The sequence below is a fragment of the Ammodytes marinus genome (assembly GCF_949987685.1).
Source record: "Ammodytes marinus genome assembly, chromosome: 20".
Classification (NCBI taxonomy): Eukaryota; Metazoa; Chordata; class Actinopteri; order Uranoscopiformes; family Ammodytidae; genus Ammodytes; species Ammodytes marinus.
This window is the reverse complement of record NC_137224.1, coordinates 4,237,177-4,255,599: the sequence shown is the minus strand read 5'-3', so window position 1 is coordinate 4,255,599 and position 18,423 is coordinate 4,237,177. Positions and strand designations below refer to the sequence as shown.

The 18,423-nt window shown below is 40.7% G+C and overlaps 1 protein-coding gene across 3 annotated transcripts in view; it reads left to right on the top strand.

Annotated features, from left to right (window-relative positions):
* The window catches only part of LOC307267128 (leucine zipper putative tumor suppressor 2 homolog), a 31,597-nt gene that overhangs the window by 10,559 nt on the left and 2,615 nt on the right, over positions 1–18,423 (top strand). Inside the window, exons 2-6 of one of the 3 annotated variants that reach the window (XM_080049363.1) lie at positions 6,734–6,860; positions 15,257–15,784; positions 16,196–16,756; positions 17,396–17,503; positions 18,037–18,183. In XM_080049363.1, coding sequence (XP_079905489.1) covers positions 15,284–15,784; positions 16,196–16,756; positions 17,396–17,503; positions 18,037–18,183 — 1,317 coding nt within the window. In that variant the 5' untranslated portion in view covers positions 6,734–6,860; positions 15,257–15,283. Of the gene's footprint in view, positions 1–6,733; positions 6,861–9,830; positions 9,973–15,256; positions 15,785–16,195; positions 16,757–17,395; positions 17,519–18,036; positions 18,184–18,423 lie in introns of those variants that run through there. The other 2 variants (XM_080049361.1, XM_080049362.1) reach the window with 2 other exon arrangements.

Below are 18,423 nucleotides of genomic sequence, written 5' to 3'. Positions count from 1 at the left end.
GATAAACCGGTCAGCAAGATGAAACATAGTTAGTTTATCAGATTCAAAATAGTCTCAAAACTCATTGTGATAACAAACAGGTGGCTACTGAGCTTTTATAGTCCTGGTTTTGTATTGAAGTGAATGTTTTATGTGGCTATGCATGTACAGTATGTACTGAAGTACGATTGAATAGAAGTAGTAAGAAAGTGAGAAATCCATTGTGAGTGATGACACATCTTTGAACTTTCACTTTTTTTTTATATAACCGACGGCCAGAGGCATTTTGTTTTTGGGTTGTCAATCTGGGTCATTCTTGTGTGCGCAATATCTCATGAACGCTTTGAGGGGTTTTTCTTCAAAGTTTTGCACAACTTTCGTCAATTCTGCATTCAAAGATAAACAGAGGTCAACGTTTACTGCAACCTACATTGTGAGGTCGCAGTGACCATATTGTTGCTTCTTAGGAGCTGTACCTTCTTTAAAAGTATTGCCTTCCACTGCTGTTATTTCACCGTTTAGCAATTGTGTTCCTTGCGTAGGAAAATAACCACCAGGCGATATTTCTAGCTTCCGTCATACGCGTAAAAGTGTGATATCTCAAACACAAAATACCAACAGTCCTGAAGTGAATGTTTTAAATGCGGTGGGAGTATACTGTAACAGTGGGAGGTTTGCTGACTTAAATAGTAGAGGTGAAGAACGAGGGTGCTACTGATCAGAAGCTATGTGGGTGGTGGGTTGCACGTTTGGGCAGAAGCTGCGTCACCGTGTTGCATAACGTTGCTGACGCAGGCCGAGGGGAAGTGGATCTGAAGTAATTAGCCCGGTCCTGCCCGCGCACTCACACAGGGCGAGAGATGACGACCGTGTGTTCAAACAATGTGCCGTTCATCCATCCATCCATCCATTCATCCATCCATCCATCCACCCACCCATCCATTCACACATCCATTCACACTCCACACAGCAGTCAAGGCTGGGTGTTGGTGAATTATTCAGCTTTCATTATGTATTGAATTATTTTTGCTTCCTTTTTAGTGAAAAGACAAACATTTAAGCCATTACTGCCTTCCTGTGCAGGCTTCCTCATATTCATAAATCTAATTTTTATATAAATAGACTATCAAAACACCGGTCTCTTTTCTAAGTGTTTTCTCCACTGATCTTTTAAGATAAAATAAGTTGATAATATAACTATTTAAAAATATTTTGTATATACATATATATATATATATATGAACAAGAAGATGTTTAAGTATTATTGACGAGTGGCTGTTTGTGCAATCATATTGTGATGCAATAACATCTAATATCTGTTGTCTAAAGTAATAACATAGGATAAACTGGAGCTAAAAACTAACAAAAATAGTTATTAAGTTTTACACAATAGTTTGATTCACATTCTTCACATAGCTGCACACTTTGTACATCCTTGTTCTCCTCCTCTCTCTCTCCCTCTCTTTCTCTTTTTCTCTCTCTCCCTCACCCTCACTCTCTTTCTCTCTCTCTCCCCTTCTCTCGCTCACTCCCCCTCTCTCACTCTCTCCCTTTCTCTCTCTCCCTCTCTTTCTTTCTACCCACAGAACAATGTCAGTGGATGGAGTTTTGTCTCTCTAGGTTTCTGAAATGTGGGGGAATGTTTGAGGTTTGGCCTTGACGAACTCTAAATGAAGAAATGTCTGTGAAAACACAAGAGTGATTTGGTGCAGTTTAAGATGGAATGTGATGCTGCTGACCATCATTCCGCTGTCCAAACAAGGCAAGACATGTTGGTTCTCCCACTGGATTCTCTTCCCGCCCTCCATGGCCATTTTATCCTTTTAAAATGAACAGCTAAGGACTGACTATATGATATTGTAGAAGACAATGGTGTACAAACAGTCAATACAGAATGTAAACAGTTCCATCTAGGTGTCCATACATCAGGGGTTAATCCACACCTATGGAATGTTCTCCAGCCAATCAGAATAGACGTATTCATACAGACTATGGTATAACAGTTTTTAATGTAGTTAAAGCCAGTAATGTAGTAACTTGCCTAAAACTTAATACAATTTATGAACCAATAACTGAACTTTTGCCCATAATGATAAAGTTACAAAATGTTTGGCTGGTTGGAATAGTAAGGTATAAGTGTCATGGAAGTTTGAGACTTAATAGCCAATAAATAAAACATAAATAAAGTCATATAAGTATATTATTACATCATATAAGTTAATAGGCTTTAAGGATTGTTTTAAAACCAGGCCAATGATGTAAAAACTCATCACATTAAAGGCAGAAAGTTCTTACGTCGTTGGTTTTCAAATGTTACTATTGACAAGTGACTTAGTTCTTGGCCGTTCTTACGTTAATGGCTGCTCCAGATGGTCTTTCCCCCACATTCATTTTATTATGTTTTTTAACCCAGTTGTAAACAGGCTGTAAAATTAAAATGTAATGACGTGTTTGTTGTTCCTAGCCTGCTGTGCAATAGTCTACATTGTTTGTATGATGTCCCTTTTCATGCTGCGCCACTTCTCTATTTTGAGAGAACGGCCTTTTGTTGGGAGTGTGTCGCCTACTTTCACTATCTCTGACGGGGATTGTTAACTTGTCTGAAACCTTTGGCACATGGCTGAGCTTTACAATAATAAACCTGAGTGCTGCTGTGTTGGGGCAGTGTTTGGATAAGGAAGAAATAGGCCGCCACCCTTCTACCTAACAGTCCTGTGTGTGTGTGTGTGTGTGTGTGTGTGTGTGTGTGTGTGTCTGTGTCTGTGTGTGTGCCTGGCAAACACTGAACTTCATCTATCCTCATTCCTTCCTCTCTATTGTACTGCTCTTCCCTTTATGTATCTGCATTCACGTAACCTCCTGTCCACATTGGACAGTGGAGCTGTAAACCTACTGTTCACCATGATGCTCAAACATGCACACACTAACATTGTAAATTAATGTAATCAAGCCGTAAATCTCAGGCCGTTTTGTAATTGTTTAATCAATTATTAACACATCTTAAGCCATGTTTTTAAATAAACAGTGGATCACAAACTAATTAACAAAAGGCAGATGAAGATAAAAACTAGTTTGAGAACATAGTGCAACATTTATCAGTTCAAAAAGTTTGGCATTCCCCCTCAGGAGCTGCCAAACTGGGCTAAAAATAGAGTGCAGATTGGATTAAGATCCATCAGGTGGACACACAAACATAACTCCAACTGAATGATAAGCTTCCACCATATCTGCTTGATGTTTGAACAAACCATCTCAACTTTAAAGGTGATAATATAGTGAATACAGCATTTTTTCTGCTGCCACCAAGTGGTCAAAAATCTTTTTAAATGTGCATTTAAGTCACTTTTTTTAACGAGCAGTCAAAAGTTGATCCAAAAACAAACATGTTTGGTCTCTTAGAGCTCCTTATCATCTGTGGCAACTTCTTGGCTTTGTGACAGATGTTTTAGTCCACCTGTTTCTGCAGTCAACGTCAACAGACTCCTTTTTGAAATAAAAAAAAGAAAACCCTTTTTATATTCAGGTCAAAACTGTATTTTTAGATCGCTGTCTTGGCCGTGCAGCACAAAGTTGTTTTCCAGGCACACACACAATCCAGAGATACGAAAAGAAAAAGGTAGATTAAGTATGTGTTAGATTAGCACACTTAGTTAACTGTTTAATCAGTCACCATTTCATACAGAAGTGCAGGTGTTTACATGTATCTTATCTGATTTAAGCTGTGATAATAAATCACGTCAACATACATTTAAATGTGCTTCATGGGAGGGTCTTAAATTTTTTTTAGATCCACTCTCAAAAATGTTACATTACTTTCTGATGGAGAAGTACAGTTGTCTTCTCTCATCTTTACTCATGTATTGTAACTGATTTGTAGGTCAGTTAACACGTCGTCATATTGAGGTTTAGTGGTATTGAAGGTGCCCCGTACAGCACAAGAATGATTTACTGAAATGGTAATCACAGCAACGCCCTCTATACAGAATATTCATTCAGTGCACATGCTCTTCTATCTGTGTCTCTTCCTCCAATAAGGATTTATCTCTGTCAATGCAGAATAGCAGCTGAGGGTATAGCGGCATATTAAGTAAATACCTCTTTGGGATCTGTGGATCACTTCTCTTCTAAAGCACTTATATCAACTAATTAAAAAAAAAAATGCTGTATCCAAAATCTGTACTGTAAAACATTTTAACACTAATATGTTGTAAAAAAAAATGTTTTAACTTAAATTTGCAAATTTATTCAAAACATTTTTGAAAAATTTGTGAGAAAAATTAACTGTTTTAATGTGAGTAATGAACTGGCAAAGTTTCATAAGTTAAAAATGTCACCCTATTCAGCTGCAGTGTCTCGCCTTAAAACAAACAACTATGAAGATATCACTTTGGCTGTCAGTATATACACAATTGCTTGGCACTATGGAGCACTTAAGAAACCGCCGTAAAGCCGCCTGGATTGAGCTACAGTAAATAACATGTGGGAAGCCTCAGTGTAATCAACACCTCCATCTGTCCGTTACATACTAACGTATTGGCCACAGATGGAAGGGCTCAAGCTTTGTTCAGTAAAGCCCTTACAGTTACAGACACCCTGCTGGCAGTTGGGAACGTTAATTTAGCAAACATCCCTGATCCTGCTGATAAAACAGGATGCAAAATAAACCGTTAGCTGCTACTCAACTCTCGCTATAAATTTCGGCTCTGTTCACCAAAATCTCCACAAACGTTAGATTTTCAATTTGAGGTCCAATCTCGAGAGTATTTCTTACAATTTTATTAAACCATTTATCAACATATTGTTTTTTATTACATTTTTATATAAAAATTATCTGCATAAAGGATATTTACAGGGTTTACTAGAAAGCATTAGAGTGCAGTGCATGCATCATCTAAAGGCTTTACAAATATACATGTTCTCATTCAAATAGACCGCCCTAATCGAGATGAGATAAACCTTTATTGCCCTAAGGGGAATTTGTCTTGCAATTGGGAACATTTAAAAAAACATATAAGCACATATAAGCACAAATACATACAGACTCAGACAATGATAGACAAAATGACAGACTAATACAACCGACAATAAACATAGACATTCAAAGTGCATAGTGCATAGTGCATGCTTTAGGATGGCTCTCTACCTGAATTCAACCTGTTAATCAGCTGAATTCTCCTTGGCACAGAAGATGTCAGTGCTCTGTTTTTTTTTACAAGAGGCATTCTGTAACGTAGACCTGAGGGGACAAGGGAGTACTCTGGGAAGAGGGGGTGAAATGGATCGTCTATTATCTTCAAGGCCGTTGTTGCTTGGTTTGTTGAACTTCTGGCTTGACTTGATGTTATTAATACAACATTTAAGATCAGCAAGAGATTCATAAAGTAAAATGTAGTTTATTGCGCAGCCTTAGAAACAACATTATAGCTGTCTTTTTGGTCTGGGAAATGTGTGCAAATAATTCATGTACAGTATTACTGTGCTTAAGGCTTAAATGTGATCTCATGAGACACAGCTGGCAGTTAGTCCTGTCCAGTGTTTATCTTCTGCAGATATGCATGAAATTCAATTACACTTTTTTACAAATTGCACCTTTTAAAAATTGGCCTGAAAAGAGGAAAACGAAACCTGCGAAATGTAAGTTTGGAAGCTGAGGGCAGTGGGTTGAGTCACATAGTGGATTCAGTTTGTCTACTTTCCACAGTGGACCATGGATGCTATTATTTCAGTATAATACCTGACATGATGTTGCCAAAAGTGATCCCAAGTATCATTTTGCACACAGTTAACACTCTCTGTGAAAAGCCCAGTCTGAGATAATGGCTGTCTGGTGGATTCACCTCTAGTCTTTTTCTCATGCTCTTTCTACTCCAAATTCTAATATTACTTTACCACTAATGCACCAGCTTAATGGTTTGCACATGGACTCAGTCTGCGCTTCCTTCCAGATGGTACTCACCTTTTTTTGTCTTTTTGAATGTGAAGGCAGAATTTGATCCAAAATCAGTTTACTTTTCTTCAACTTTTGTGTGTTGCTTCACAAATGCATAACAGACTTAAAAGCTATAGTGCGTAACTTTTTCATATTAATGAATGTCGGTTACTTTCAAGACATCGGCACACAAAACTCTCTCTGTATTTCTCAGTGTTGCAGCGTTTGAAAACTTGTCACCCCCCCGACACTAGCGCAGGAGCTCAGAAAAATCCCAAGAAGCGCCCGTGAAATGGTTCAGTTGTTGATTCTACTGCTAAGTAAAAAGCTGGACGAACAGCAGAAGGTATAAAATCCACGTGCGATCTACCTCATGTAGAATGTGCAGACAGAGTTGCTGTAACAGAATTACTGATGGGGTCGTCAGAAGTTACGCACTACAGTTTTAAATTTGAACCTCACAACATGATAGAACCATTTTGGGAAAAACCCAGAAACTTTTGGTATTGCTTCACAAATTCATAAAAGACTTTAATGTTTTTCCTTGCCTCAGGGGGACAGTAAGTTGTTTAGTGAACCTGGGGCTAAAGCTTTGGGTTCGCTCTTCCGTCTTGTTGACATGGAAAATCCCCCCAGTCCAAACCCTCGTCCGTGTGAAGTGTTTCTTTGCCTCCATGACTCAGATTTTCCTCTTTTTTCTCTGGCTTCTATAAACACACTTGTCACTTTTCAGGTTTTTCCAACTCTACAGTAGACACAGTGGAAGTATACAGCAGACTCATTTAACAACATGTATCTGTTTGATTTTTGTCCCCCCCCCTTCAGTGTGGGAGAGCAGAGAGACGAAGAAAAAAGGTCTGGTCTCGAGTATGAGTTCCTGGGATGCGCGACCGACCCGTACCCCATGCTTTTCTAAGGCCTCCAGAAGCTAAAGACAGGCCGTCAGTGATAGGTAAGTGGATCAAATGTGGTTGAAATTGTTTTTTAGTTTTTTTTATCAGTACTGTTTATTGACTTTTCAGTGACATACCCATATCAGGAAGTAGCCTTTCGAGTGCCAATGCACTGTCAAGTATAGCAATCAATGAAACAAAAATATATATACAGCATATATACAATGTGGTTGAAATGTGAACAGAGGAAAGCCATTCACTTTTTGGCTGTTCCCTGATATATTAAACAAGACCTTGACGTTTAATTTTTACGCAAGAATTCTGCAAGAATCTTCTCTCTGAGTTTCTGCTTTCCATTGTTTGAGTTCTCTGACATGTGAAACCAAGCATCTTGTTTTAGTCCTCGAGCAATGTCTGATTTTTGGATATGATTTAAGCTAAGAATTGGCTGCGACTCACCCCAGTCAATTCATCCCTATGTGTGGTTGTTAACACATTCCTGCTGTGTGGGAGATAGCTACAGATCTTAATCATGGATAAGGTTGTGCTGTAATTCCAGAGCTGGAGGCGTAACCCTAATCTCTTTGGCACATTATACAGTAAATCAGAGTGTGGTTGTGTCGGGTCCCTGCCAACTCGATACAGCCATCCCATTTCTGGGGATTTATGACCGGACTTACTAGGAGTAGTTATTGCAATCTGTAAAGCTCTCTCTCTCTCTCTCTCTCTCTCTCTCTCTCTCTCTCCATCTCTCTCCATTCTCTTTATTTGTGTCTAAAACTGATGAGCCCCCTCCCTGCTGAGTGCTAAGCCTTAACACTTGATTCATTTTCGAAGGTGTTCATGGATTGTTTTTGGTAGTAAGCGATCCAAAGCGGCCGGCTGTTCAAGGCCATTTTTAGGCCATGTCCACACATACATGGATATTTTAACGCATTTTTTCCGTACACATCACAGTCTTTATGCCAGGCCAGAAGGTGGTGTTAATGTGTCACGTCAAACACCTTTTAGAGGAACATTGTGAGCATGTGCTGTGAGCGTCTTCTTGAGAGATGGTGGAGCATGCTCATTGCTATTCTTAAATTGAGGTTGTAACCAGCATATCTCAAAACCTTCTGCTTTCCCTGTCCTTACCAAAACAAAAAAAAAATACTAAGTTTTCCAAAATCTGCCCCCTGGTTGCAGTTTTTTCTAACGCTCTGGTTTTTAGTGTCCAGTTTTGTTGTTTTGGACAAAAGAACAAGCCGCAGAGAAAAATACACTGTTACGAAAATACCAGTGTACATGTGGACATGGCCTAAAACTGATGAGCTGAGTGCTAAACTTTCACTTGGTTATATCTCAGAGGTGTTCATGGATTGCTTTGTGCCAGGGTGGATTGTTTTATGGAAGTTAGCAGTCCAAAGGGGCACGGCTATTCCAGACCACTTTTAGCTGCAATGTCCAGAGGGAGAAGCATAGACATTGATGGATGACCTACTGCAGCTATTCTATCTGTCGGTTTCTGGTTCCTAGACGTTGATACGATGTTATGAAAATACTAAAAGAAAAGGAAGCAGACTGATGGACCACAGCTTGGCCCATGATGGATAACCACCTGCTAGGCGTCCGCTACAGATCCAAATAAACTAGAACTGTGGTCTCTAAGGATCCACTTTCAATGTTCACCAGAAATTGTCCCACAGTCGGTTCTCCTAAAACGTTTTGGGAAAATAATTTAAATTTACATGACTGTGGAGGAATAAACCAGAAACCACCAGACAGATGTACCCAAAGCCACACTGGGAAATATTTGTTTTAGCTGGAACACTTCACTTTAACTCCCTTCATGGTATTCCCTTTGCAGTATGGGGAGGAAGCCACAGAATTGTCATTTTACTAAGCTGCTTTGGAGTCATGTTAGCCCCCCCCCCCTCTCTCTTGCCTATAAAGAGCTAGTGTTAATGGTGGCGTTCACACTGGTTGATTTGCAGCCTTCCTTTCTACCCCGGCGCTGGTGGCCTTGTGTGGGCTGATTGATGGTGTTTGTCGTCCAGTCTTGGGACTCTTGCTGAGAGTGGTTTCTGCTGCTCTCTGACGGGACTTTAACTTGTGACATATTCAGGGTTTTCTAGAGTAGACCAGACCTCCCATTGAGACCACAGTGACCTTGAACTCCCTCCATGATGTCTCAGAAACTTGGTCCCTATATTCTACCAGTGTGACCCAGTTATAGCGTGTGTGTGTGTGTGTGTGTGTGCGTGTGTGTGTGTGTAAGTGTGTGTAAGGCTGTGGCAGCAGGGCATAGCCTACTTTACTTGCTGTACCCTACTTTACCCCTCTCTTCACCAGAGAGCTCCGGCTGCCCCATCTCTTCCTGTTCTTTCTTTTATTTGAATTCTTTTTGGCCGGATGGAACATTACAGGTCAAGGCAGAGGCTGAAAGTTTCCACTATCACAGGAGAATACTCCTCTGCGAACTGATATACTAGTAGTTGCTCTTGGTTGTTTTAGACTGTATTTATTAAACTTAAATTACCCTGAATATCGTATTAAATATTTATGAGATTCAGGTTTAAAGCTGTGGTGCGTACCTTTTTTTCTCAGCTCCTGCGCCAGTGTTAGGGGGGGCGACAAATTACCAATTTGTAAACGCTGCCGTACTGAGAAACACAGAGAGAGTTTTGTGGAGCTGATAGGCTTAATCAACTCTGTGTCAACTCGTTTGGCGATGGCTTGAATGTAACCGTCATTCATTCATATGAAAAAGTTACGCATTACAGCTTCAACAGACAGCTCGGCTTCCAGATTCTTTCTCCTTTCTGTCCCTTGTTACTGGCCGACAAAGGCAGCAGGAGAGGGCTTTGCAGAGTATAGTAGTTTCTCTGGTCAAAGGGAATGGTCTAGGAGGAGTGGGGCAGTGTGTAGCTGTCAGAGAGTGAGGGGCTGTGCTAAGGAGGAGGGGACTGTGAGCTCCCATTCACACTGCCGGCATTCGGCTTCAGAATGAGCTGTTAGTTAGTGAAGAGAGGAGGGTGCTGGAGAAAGTTTTCCTCTGGAGCGTTGGTCAGACATGGAGCCAAAAATATCTAGAATATATGAATGTTTGATCTGATTGAACTTGTCCTAAAGCTGGATTATAAAAAGAGAGTTACTCAGACTGTGGAGCAGATATGCAGCGAACAAACTGGGGTAAGACACTCTACAGGGAAGGATTGTTTGGAGAGAGGGCAGTTTGCTGTGTGTGTGTGTGTGTGTGTGTGTGTGTGTGTGTGTGTGTGTGTGTGTGTGTGTGTGTGTGTGTGTGTGTGTGTGTGTGTGTGTGTGTGTGTGTGTGTGTGTGTGTGTGTGTGTGTGTGTGTGTGTGTGTGTGTGTGTGTGTGTGTGTGTGTGTGTGTGTGTGTGTGTGTGTGTGTGTGTGTGTGTGTGTGTGTGTGTGTGTGTGATATGGGGGAGGCATGCTCTCTTTAATGGCAGTGTAATCATTGACAGTGTTCAGTGCAGCAATCAAATTAACCTGTGGGCCCCCACAAGGAATGCACCTGTTTAGTTCATTTAGTTAGTTTTCTATATGGGTTTGCTTATTGTATTACTAATTAGCCTAAATAGGACACTAATATACCATGCAATTTTAATTTGTTTAATCTTGTATTTACCAGGAAAGTCATTGAGATTACGAAATACTATTTTTTTAAGAAAAAGTAGCAATAACAAAGCTGAAAAAATCTATTAATGTGGTAGTTTTGAAAATCAATATTTTGCCTTTAACAGAGCAACACCTACTCTAATATGAGATTTGTATATTGAATATCTTCATCTCAAAACATCTAATTTCAAGATGTCATTATTGGCACTGATGTTTTATAGACTTAACGGTCAGCCCTAGTTTTTGAACATTAATATTTGGCACAGTGGCTGGTTGGAGGTGTCTGCCTCTGGAAAAGGTAGGTTGTCTACAAAACTAAAATAGCTCTGTTACACTTTCCATCCATGTTCCAGTTTCCAGAGACAGGGGGATAAGGAGGTGGCAAGGGGGACGTTTGGACAGAGAGAGAGAGAGAGAGGGATGGAGAGAGAACACACAGTACAGACAGGTAGCAGATGGTGAGGAGCTATTCCCTGATTTTGACAAAGTGATTTTGACAACAAGCGCTCTACAGAATTACTGCTTCCACCTTTTAAAGAGGGTCAGCCAGTAGCTTATACTACAGTCTCTTTTTCCCCTCAGTCTCAACACTTGACCTGCAGAGTGCAGTGGAATATTTTTAGACTCTCACCCCTGTGGCTGTGTGTTTATGGCGTCGTAGTCTTGTGCTAACAAAGAAGGGTTTAGTGCAGTTTGTCTCAAAGAAAGTGTGTGTGACGTTGTAGCTTCACTGGGCAGGGCCAGTTAACCCTGTATACTGTAATATGGCCTCTGTAAAAAGGCTTTTATACTGTATGTGTATGTGTTAAGGTTAAGGTTAATTGGCAATCAATGTATTTACTGCTCTAGAGTAAAACACTGTTGACTGTTGAGTCTGGAATGCCTGACTGTCAGTTTGTGAGTCAGGCCTGTTGAGTGGCGTGTTTCCAAGTGTGCCAAACTGCCAACTAAGCTAACTGCATGTCTTTCATATTCAGTAATATCCTCTTGCCATATGGATCGCAGCGATAACTTTTAAAAATATTCATCTCAGCTTGTGGATTTCTCATCTCTTACGGCTCCCATTTCAACCATCAAAATGATCTTTGATTCATATAAATCCCTCATCTAAACTTTATCTCCTCTCTCCATCGTGTGAACAAAGCAAACATTCATTAGTCATTACATCATAGCATATAACATTTTGAGTTATAGATCTTTAAATATCAAGTCTTTAGGTATATTTGATAAATATTTTGTCATTTACAACTTCTTTGGTTACTAGTTGAAAGTTAAACCTATCAACTGTCAGTGCTGAAATCTTGGGTATAAAATCTGCTACTGTTGGCAAAAACACTTGACACAGATGAAATATAACTTCAAAACTCTCCCAAGCTGTGGCATGTGAACTGATAACACAACAGAAAGAGAGAGTTTCTCTGTCCACACACTAACTGTCCATGTTCAGTCTTTACTCTCATTAGCTGGTGTGTTGGTGTTGGTGCACATTCCTGCTCTGAGTGACTGAGTCCGTCTGTGTGAGCGGCATTAAAACCTTCAAGGGATTTCCCCAGACAATAACAGTCTGCTCTCAGTCGGTCAGGTGACTCTGTAGACATTATGGGGGTGGTTCAAACATTATTATTAACCATGCCATGCAGTGCTGTTACCGCTGTGTATATTAAATGTAAAAGTTCTGTTATTAAAGTGCTGAAATGATTAGTTAAATGATCACCTAAGCCCCTGAACACTTTAGATAAATAAATTATAATTTTTTTTAGTTTTGCTTTAATATGATCCTGCTCATAACCAGAAACTGATGAATTTGGGCACAAGGGTCAAACATTTAATTGGTTCAGTGTCTCCTAATGTTATTGTTTGCTGCTTTTCTTTGTCATTTATGATCAGAAATGTGATATTTTGGGGGTTTGAACTCTTGCTCGACCATATCAAGAACAATTTACATTTAAATTGACCAAACAATAACTAGTTAACAGGTGAATTGGGAATGACAATAGTAAGTTGCAGCCATACTACACACCATATTATAGGAATTCTGCCTGTCTTCAACCCCCCCTCTACATATGGTTGTCATGGATACGTCCACTAGTCATTACTTATTGTCCATTTATCTTTAATTAGAGCGTATGGAAGTTTGTCGGACCTATAGAACGTCTGAAAGCTTTAAGATGCTAAGGAGGGGTGCTGGCCTCCCTGTCAGCCCTCTGACCCCCCCCCCCCCTTTCTAATGTTTGAGGCCCCGGTCACCATGACAACAAGAGGGAGACCAGCAACGCATGATCATGACGGGGGCTTTAAAGAACGGTTTGGGACCCCTCTACTTTCTATAGTGGAGTCTCTGCATAGCTTCAGTCATCTTGAGTCCAGAGGGATTAAAGTTTATTCACTTGTGTGGAGAGAGTTTGCCCTCCTTCACCAGTTATACTGATCTTTTGGGTGAAAGTTTAAGATGCAATTTACTCAAACTAACACATCTCGGCAAGTTTTTACTTGAACCAGAAGTTCAAGTAGAAACTTGGTAATTGTGGTAATTGTCCCAAGTTTTAATGTCCGTGTGGGAAACCACTGTAATAATCTGATGATGACAACAATATTTAAAATGTGTATCTATGTCACTATGAGGATGAATGAATACATATGCAGCTTTACACACAGGTGATAATGCAAATATTAAATACTTGAGGATATCATACAGGCAGCAGATTTCACTTTCGCTTATAATCAATGTAAATGCTGGTGCACTGTCTTAGTAGTTGTTGTAACAGCACATTGCAGCACCAGACTTGACTTATACAGATATTATGAGTTGTAAGTAGGATCAGCCCATCGTTAAGTGTGCTAATTAACATGTGGTAATCACACTTAAATAGCAGTAGTAGCCTTGTAGCGCTCAGTCAACTTGGCAGGCCGGGACACGACTTGGCACGGCCGGCTGTCCTGGCAGGTGAAGCATGAATGCTGTCAGCACGTTTATCACCTTATTAGCAATAGCAATCATCACCACTAATTGCGGACATATTTTATATCTTTGTGTAAACCTCTTAACCTTCCTGTTGACACAACAGAGTAGGTGAAACAAAAGGGGGAAGTCCTAGTCGTTTTCCTTAACAGTAGAGAATCATTAAAGCTACAGTGCATAACTTCTGTTGTCTCCAAGAGGAATTCTGAGTAATGGATTGTATACCCTCTGCTGTAAAAGTTTTTTTTTTCTTGGCAGTAAATTCAACAACTGAAACTTTTTTGGGCGCTTCTTGGGATTTTTCGGAGCTCCTGCACCAGTGGCAGGGTTGGCACCAGTTTGTAAACGCTGCCATACTGAGAAACACAGAGTTGTGTGGAGCTGATAGGCTTTATCAACTTTGTGTCAACTCGTTTGTCAATGGCTCGAATGTAACCGACATTTATTCATACGAAAAGGTTACTCACTATCGCTTAAACAAACTGTAAATTTGCCAGTGACGTAGAGGGACCTGCAGTCTTGGCATTCTTTTCAATCCATTCTTTTAAAGCCCGAAACTGAAGAACAGGACACACCCGTCAGTCAGTCGGATTTCCTCGTGTTCTGACTCACTGACGAGATGTTTTTTAGGAGCACAACTGGCTCTGTCTTTCGGATTGTTGTCACCGCACCATGACCTCATCATCGTGCGTCCTGTTGGGCCATTGTTCTCTACACACAACACTCTTACTGTTCACCAGCATGGGGACGAAGTGTTGACATCTCAAGCCTTCTTATAGTGTCAATATTTATACCAGTCCTGTGAGCGCGAGGGAGCGGAAAAGTTGGTGAGTTTTTTCTAGCCTCCTAGATGGTGTTAAATTATTTCTCACTATTATATTTTGTTTGTTAGATGGTGGATATATGGTTAGATTAACCCAGGAACTTTTAACACCCTCGGCTACAGTATCACAGCAAAATTCATGGTGTTATTATCCACTATTATGAACTTTTACTATTTCTTTCCTAAGGCTGATAAGATGTGTGGAGACTGTAGCTTTTTTTTTTATTGCCGTCAAGGAAAATGCCAGCAATATTAGAAGCCATTTTATATCACAAAAAGAAAAGAGATTTTTTTCCCTCTGCTGCTCCTTTATGCCTCAAGCCCTGTTAGTGCTGCTTGAATGGGCGTCATGAATGGCCAGTCCTGGATCTCTGTGTGTGGGCCAACAGAGGTCTAGCTGGGGTATTTCTATGCTTCGGAATGCTTACTACTGTATCTTACTGTGTTTTTGATGGAGGGAAATTCCTTGAAAGCCCCCCGAAGTGGAGTTTGAACAACTCCACTCTGATCTTCTCTGTGTCTGTCCGAGTGAAAAACATTTAGTTTACTAGACAAGATGAGTTAATGTGACAGAAACAGGTCTTTGTGTCCGCTTTGACAGGAAAATAGTTTAATGCCTTCAGGGACCTTAAACACTTGCAAACGACTAGATGGTAAATTAACTGCACTCATGTAGCACTTTTTTCCAGAGCTTTTTTCTAAGGTAATAAAATAAACAACAACTTTTCAAGCGAATATAGTAGCCTACACTAATTAAAACAAGCTTATGAATATTATATTACATTTTTACCAAGTCGGTTTTGAAAGAACAAAACACACATTGAACATTCTACACATTGAACCTTTAAACTTGTAACTTGTCTTGAAGGACTTGACACTTGATTTGGACTTTTTTTAATTATTTGAGACTTACAAATAGAACCTGTAATATAAAATAACTGCATGTGGATGAACTAATAACTAAATAATAAAACTTAATAAATAGTTAACTTATAACCAATAACTAAACCTGCATTAAAACATCCTCTGTGTTGTTTCTCTCTCCCAGAGCGAGTGAGCCCTCCGAGCTGCCACCATGGCCCTGGTTCAGGCTCCGCCCATATCCGCTGATCCCCACAACAACCGCCGGAGACACACCTCGGGCCCCTCACCCCCCCTCAACACAGCACAACCCTCCACTCTGGATCCTATGGGTTCCGTCAGTAGTCTAATCTCCACCCGTCCCGTCCCTTACCACGACCAACGCTCCACCGTGGATATGGGGGGCGCCAGGGTTCGACGGCCCACGCCAGGTGCACCTTGCCAGGGTACTGAGTCGCCCACGGACCCCTTACTACAGAGCATCATCCACCCACTGAAGAAACAAAGCTCCACACAGTCCAGTAGGGGGCTGGAGCAGGAAGGTGGGATAGGGAACTATGCCTATCTGAATGAGGACTATGTAGGAGACTGGAACGATAACCTGGTGACACAGGCCGGTTTATTTAGCGACGAGGCTAAAGATAGGTCAGGGTTGAATGGGAATATGGGAGGACCGCCTCCAAAACTGATCCCCGTGTCAGGGAAACTTGAGAGGGTGAGTAATTTTTTTTCTTAGCGTGCATTGGTCGCCGCATTAATTTTTGCTTACTTGCAAAGTTGTTATCAATGTAAAGCACTTTGAGTTACATCTGATTTGTTTTAAAGGTGCTACATAAATACATTTTGATTGATTGATTGATTGATTGATTGATTGATTTACTTGAATTAAGATGTAATATCCTTGCTTGCCCTTTCATCCTATTTAGTTGAGTTGCGTTTAGTCACACGTCATCATCATATAATTGAGAAATAGTTTAATTACACAAACTGTTTATGGCAATGCAGGACACGTGAAATGCGGAACCCCAAATAGTTAAGGCCTTTTGGAAGGGGGTCTGATAATGCTGAACGTATAACAGAATAAGCAAAACATTAAGCAATAATTCTGTAATAATTTATTTTCCAGAACATGGAGAAAACTGTGCTGCGTCCCACTGCCTTCAAACCGGTCATCCCTAAGAACCGCTCCTCCATGCAGTACCTCTCCCCTCGCCACTGTGCCAACAACACATCAGAAAACCAAAACAACTTGAACCTGCTCAGCCCCACTCACAGAGAGGTGTCGCCCTCAAGCAGCTCTGAGAAATGCAGTCTATACAGCCGCGCCCGAAGCAGCGACTCTGGACGCAACTCCCTCGCGTACAGCAATGCAGGCTACAGTCAGACATCAGTAGAGGCCGCTAGTGGACACATGGAGCCTATGAAAACTGCCCAGCCCGTTCACACCGCACACGGACACTCAAACTCAGACAGCGGGCGCTCTTCATCCAGTAAAAGCACAGGCTCTGGTTCCCTAAGCGGCAGAGGACAGCCCCTGTCTGACAGCGGGTCTAACGGCCGCTCCCCTGGTCCCGTGGAGGGCTATGAAGGGGTAGTGAGAGACCTGGAGGACAAGCTGAGGGAGAGAGAGCTGGAGCTGCAGACGCTGAGGGAAAACCTGGACGAGAACGAAGCTGCTATCTGTCAGGTTGGTGGATCATGTAGGACAGTGTGAAGCTGCAACAAGGAATGTAGCAGCCCCTTTGGACAAAAGTGGCAGTTACACATGCATTTGTTTCGGAAGCGATAGAGAGACCACAGATGGTTCACGATGATGTAATGTATTTATATGTGACAATCTCAGATTAATAATGGTTATATGACAATGGTGAAGCAAAGTAAACTTTGATTTAGTAACGTTCAAGAAACACTTTTCCAGTCTGCCGTGAATTGTTTTGTCTAAATTTCCCTGGAAATCATGCAAAGGCATTACAAATGACTATATAAAAATAGCGTTGTTCTCACTGATGGTCTCATTTGCTGTCTCAGGTCATTTATGATCATCAGAGGAAGAATGAGACTGTTTCATTAATATTTAAAAGTTTAAATTCACTGTTTTGTTCCCAATGAGTTTGTAGAGGGAACTTGATTTTTAAGTTGCTGTTGATTCATAACCATGCTCATGTACTTTTCACAGCTTATCTCACTCAAACCTCACATCGATAGATATTCTAAAGCTTTAAAGCTCTGTTGGAGAACTTGACATTTTAAATAATTACAAACTCATCTTTCAGTTACAAGACATTTCTTTGTTCAGGTAATCCAATTATTATTATTTTTGTTGCAGGTTTATGAGGACAAGCAGCGGCGCTTTGAGTTGGAGCTGGAGGAGCTGAGACAGGGCTGTGCCACCAGGATGCAGGTCGCCTCTCAGAAGTCCCAACGCGCTCAGCAGGTGCTTCAGCTGCAGGTCAGGACCTCTGACCCTTTAATACACAACTATACTGTTGCCATTTCCTACAGATACAGTCATTATGATCAGAACATAATGATGAACACCAAAAGTAAAGTAGTAATATATATTTTTTTTTAACTGTCATCTTTAGTTTTAATGGATGAAATTCAAGCCATGTTTCTGATGGTCTCATATTAGAATAATTTGTTCCTTAATCCACGTACCAAATGTTGAAAGATTATCTTATTCTTTTCAAGTGATATTCAAGCAATAAGGGGGATAGAAAGTAAATATGTTTTGTTTTATTTCGATGAAGAAATAGGGAAGATCCCGCTGACATTGCTGTGAGTGTGTAGCATTCAAATGATCTGTATTTTTAAAACGGTAAAAAGAAAAATTTAGTTTCCCAAAGTGTATTCATTTTAGAAAAAAAAAGAGTTTGTCATCTACTCACATCAATAACATCCAGAATATCCAGTTTTTAATCTGCACTAGCCACCTTTATTAAGACTCTATCTAATTTGTGTCTGCAGGTGTATCAGCTGCAGCAGGAGAAGAAGAAGCTCCAGGAGGATTTCTCTCAGCTGCTGAAGGAGCGAGAGCAGCTGGAGGAACGATGCTCCTCATACGAACACGAGAAGATCCAACTGGGGCCGAGGCTGGAGGAGACCAAGTGGGAGGTGAGCAGCACCACAGCAGGACATTCTTTAAGTGACGTTTCCTTTTATTGATTTTACCATTTCCAACCCTTCCCTAAATAAATACAGATATGACTTTTATTTTGAGCATCAATCTGACCATGTCATCTTTTCCATTATATTTTTATGAATGCATGAGCTGGTGTGGAAAGATGTGTGTTTTATTGTGTTGACTTTTTATGTACTGTGAGTATGAATGTTGTGAACGTGTGTAATCCCGCT